This window comes from Adiantum capillus-veneris, chromosome 5 (assembly GCF_014529385.1).
Source record: "Adiantum capillus-veneris isolate H3 chromosome 5, ASM1452938v2, whole genome shotgun sequence".
Taxonomy (NCBI): domain Eukaryota; kingdom Viridiplantae; phylum Streptophyta; class Polypodiopsida; order Polypodiales; family Pteridaceae; genus Adiantum; species Adiantum capillus-veneris.
The window spans coordinates 62,602,915-62,605,688 of NC_140935.1; the positions used below are offsets into that span (position 1 = coordinate 62,602,915).

Sequence of the window (2,774 nt, forward strand, 5' to 3'; positions counted from 1 at the left end):
GAAAGCTGCTTCATCCGATACTTGAGGAATAAGTATCATACAAGATTGCTTATACCAATGGCAAATGATGTTCCCATTGGTTTTATTGATCATGAGAGTAGGTTTGAGTACATCAAAGGCCAGTTGATTGTAGATCTCTGTTTGTCCATCGGTCTGAGGGTGAAATGCACTCGAAACTACAACCGGGTACCAAAGCTATCAAAAAATGACTTTCAAAAATGGGAAGTAAACTTGGCGTCCCGATCCGAGGTGATGGTCTTGGGCAATCCAGCAATGGGATACCAAATCTGAATGAAGAGTCGAGCAACGTCTTCTGTTGAAGATGTATGCTTGCAAGGGATCAGCATGACAAACTTATTGAATCGATCCACAATGATGAAGCATATAGTGTTCTTGCTAGGATGTGAGGCTCAAGTCCATGGAGATGGCCTGGAAAGGACCATTAGGAATGGGTAAAGGTTGAGGAAGTCCTGCTGGTTTCTGATGCGAACTCTTGTTGGTTTCTGATGCGAACTCTTGACCTTTTGGTAAACTCGGCATTTTTGGACATAGTCGTATACATCCTTCCTCAATTTAGACCAAAAGAATGACCTCTCAAGCTACTCCAAAGTACTGTTGATACCTCGATGACCCCCAACAAGTGATTCATGAGCATCATGAAGGAGAGCTTCTCTTTGTCCTGATGTGATGCAGAGTCGACTCTTGTATAAGAGCCAACCATCCTGATGACTGTAATGACCTGCCTCTCCTGCCAAGGCCAAATTGTACGGAGTACTAAACTCAACAGAGTTGGGATACTCCGCTTTCATGCTAACCAAGTCCATGCCCTGAATATCCAAGATTGTGGCTGGCTAGATGGCCTCTACTATGCCGGACTTTCGGCTAAGAGCATCTCCAATTGGGTTGTGCTTGCTGAGCACATACTCTATCGTGCCATTGAACTGCTAGAAGATCTGGCTCCATTTGGCTTGATGATCGCTCCAATCGACACTAGGCGTGGTGTGAAGCCATTTCAGGACTTGATGCACTGTTTTAATTGTGAACTCTTTACCATAAAGAAAGTGCTTCCAATGTTTGAGAGCCGAAATGATTGCGAAAAATTCCTTGTCTTAAACCGAATAGTTGCATTGGGCACTATCCAATTTCTTCCTGAGATAGGCCATGGGTCGCGACTCTTGCTGCAAAATTGCACCGATGGTTATATTACTAGCATCGACGATGACTTCGAAAGGTTTTTCCCAAGAGGCAAGCTTCAAGAGGCATTAATAAAGATTAGTTTTTCTCTCGCTAATGTGAGCATGTTGTTGGGTGTCACAAAGTGATGACATAGTAATATCCCATAATTGAAGGACTTTTTCACTGCTGAAAGCCTGGCCAATAATAGTGATGATGTGATAGCCAGTAAAACGTGCCGCAAATCCCTCCGCAAATCACAGACTTGTCCGTACAGCCTGCGACGTGGCATCTACGAGAGGTTCTGGAGCTTTTGGATGGAGGAAAAGCTTTTGGGGGCCCTGCCGTGAAGCCTCTACCCTAGCTTTTTAGGGTAGGGCCAGAGAGTATAAATAAGGGGCTTGCGTGCCTATCTGGGTCAGTCTGAGGACGACCTGTGTACAATCAGAGCTCGCCTGTGAACCACGAGCGTGGCACATCCGAGATTTGTATCACTTGTTGTTTTAATTAGAAAAAGAAATATCTGTTGGGGGTGATGACTGTTGATTTTCCAGTGGTTTTACCGCATTGTCACATGTGTGATCCAATTATAGTGGTATCAGAGCATCAGCAGTTTCTTCTTCTACGGAGGAGCCGACCGAGTTGCAAATTTCAGCCATGGAGGCAGCAAATCAAGAGAAGCAGAATCAAGACCAGAGACACTCAGATTCTGAGTCGGAGTATGAGTTGGTCGAAGTGGAAGAAGAGGTAGAGGTCTCTACAGATAGGGAGGATGACGATGCAAGAGATGGTGGAGATGGTCAAGAGGCTGAGGAAGCATCTCAACCTGATCTAGCCGATGCAGAGGATCTGGCTCGGAAAGCAGAGGTCAAGCTCCTCATGGAGAGTCTACACGAGTACTCGAAGGATCCACTTTATGCCAAGCACTTCGAGCTCAAGCCAATGCAAAGGGTCTTGAAGAGATGGAAAGGGGCAGTCCAGCCAAAGAAAACTGTCTAGACCAAGAAGATTGACACAACCAAAGCAAGCAAGGCTAAAGGTTATGGTAAAGTAAAGAAGTTCGCTTTGATTTCTCATAAGCTGATTGGTCAGGCAGTCGAGAAGAAGATGCAAGAGCAGTTTGCTTTAATGCAACAGTGGCAGCAGCAGATGCAAAGCAAGCAACAAGTTTCACCTTTTCCAGGGTATCTGGGAAGGGAATCTACTTTCTCAGAGATGGCTGCCAACAATCAAGCTACCAGCGTGGGCAACTATGGGCCGTATGGGCCAAACTCAGGACTCTTTGGGCCTTATGGGCAAGTAGGAGGACATACTGGCCAGGTGACCAACATCTACGGGATGCAGAAAAACTTGCAAGGTCAAGTTTCTAGAGTACCACCAACTAGAGTTGCTGGAGCTACAACAACATGCATGGTGCCTGTGTTTGGAAAGAATTCTGGGATAGAGGGGACCACTCTTTGAATCATGACCTCTCCTTTTGGGTAGAGGTACATCTTCAAGTAGATGTTGTAGCCCTTTGTATGGATCCTTCTCTTCTCTCATTGTAGAGAGCCCTCTTTTGGAAGTCTCTCCAAGAGACTTCACAGGTACTCTCTTTTCTT

The 2,774-nt window shown here is 45.6% G+C and overlaps 1 protein-coding gene across 1 annotated transcript; it reads left to right on the forward strand.

The window, feature by feature from the left end:
• Positions 1–1,667: 1,667 nt before the first annotated feature.
• On the forward strand, positions 1,668–2,255 carry LOC147457412 (uncharacterized). The gene has a single exon (XM_086513581.1). It carries the CDS (start codon positions 1,831–1,833, stop codon positions 2,170–2,172), a length of 342 nt encoding a protein of 113 aa, XP_086369707.1. The 5' UTR covers positions 1,668–1,830; the 3' UTR covers positions 2,173–2,255.
• The last annotated feature ends 519 nt before the right edge of the window (positions 2,256–2,774 follow it).

Bases quoted from the DNA above. Each gene is read 5' to 3' on its own strand.
- LOC147457412 (XM_086513581.1), top strand. From the start codon at position 1,831: ATGGAGGCAGCAAATCAAGAGAAGCAGAATCAAGACCAGAGACACTCA.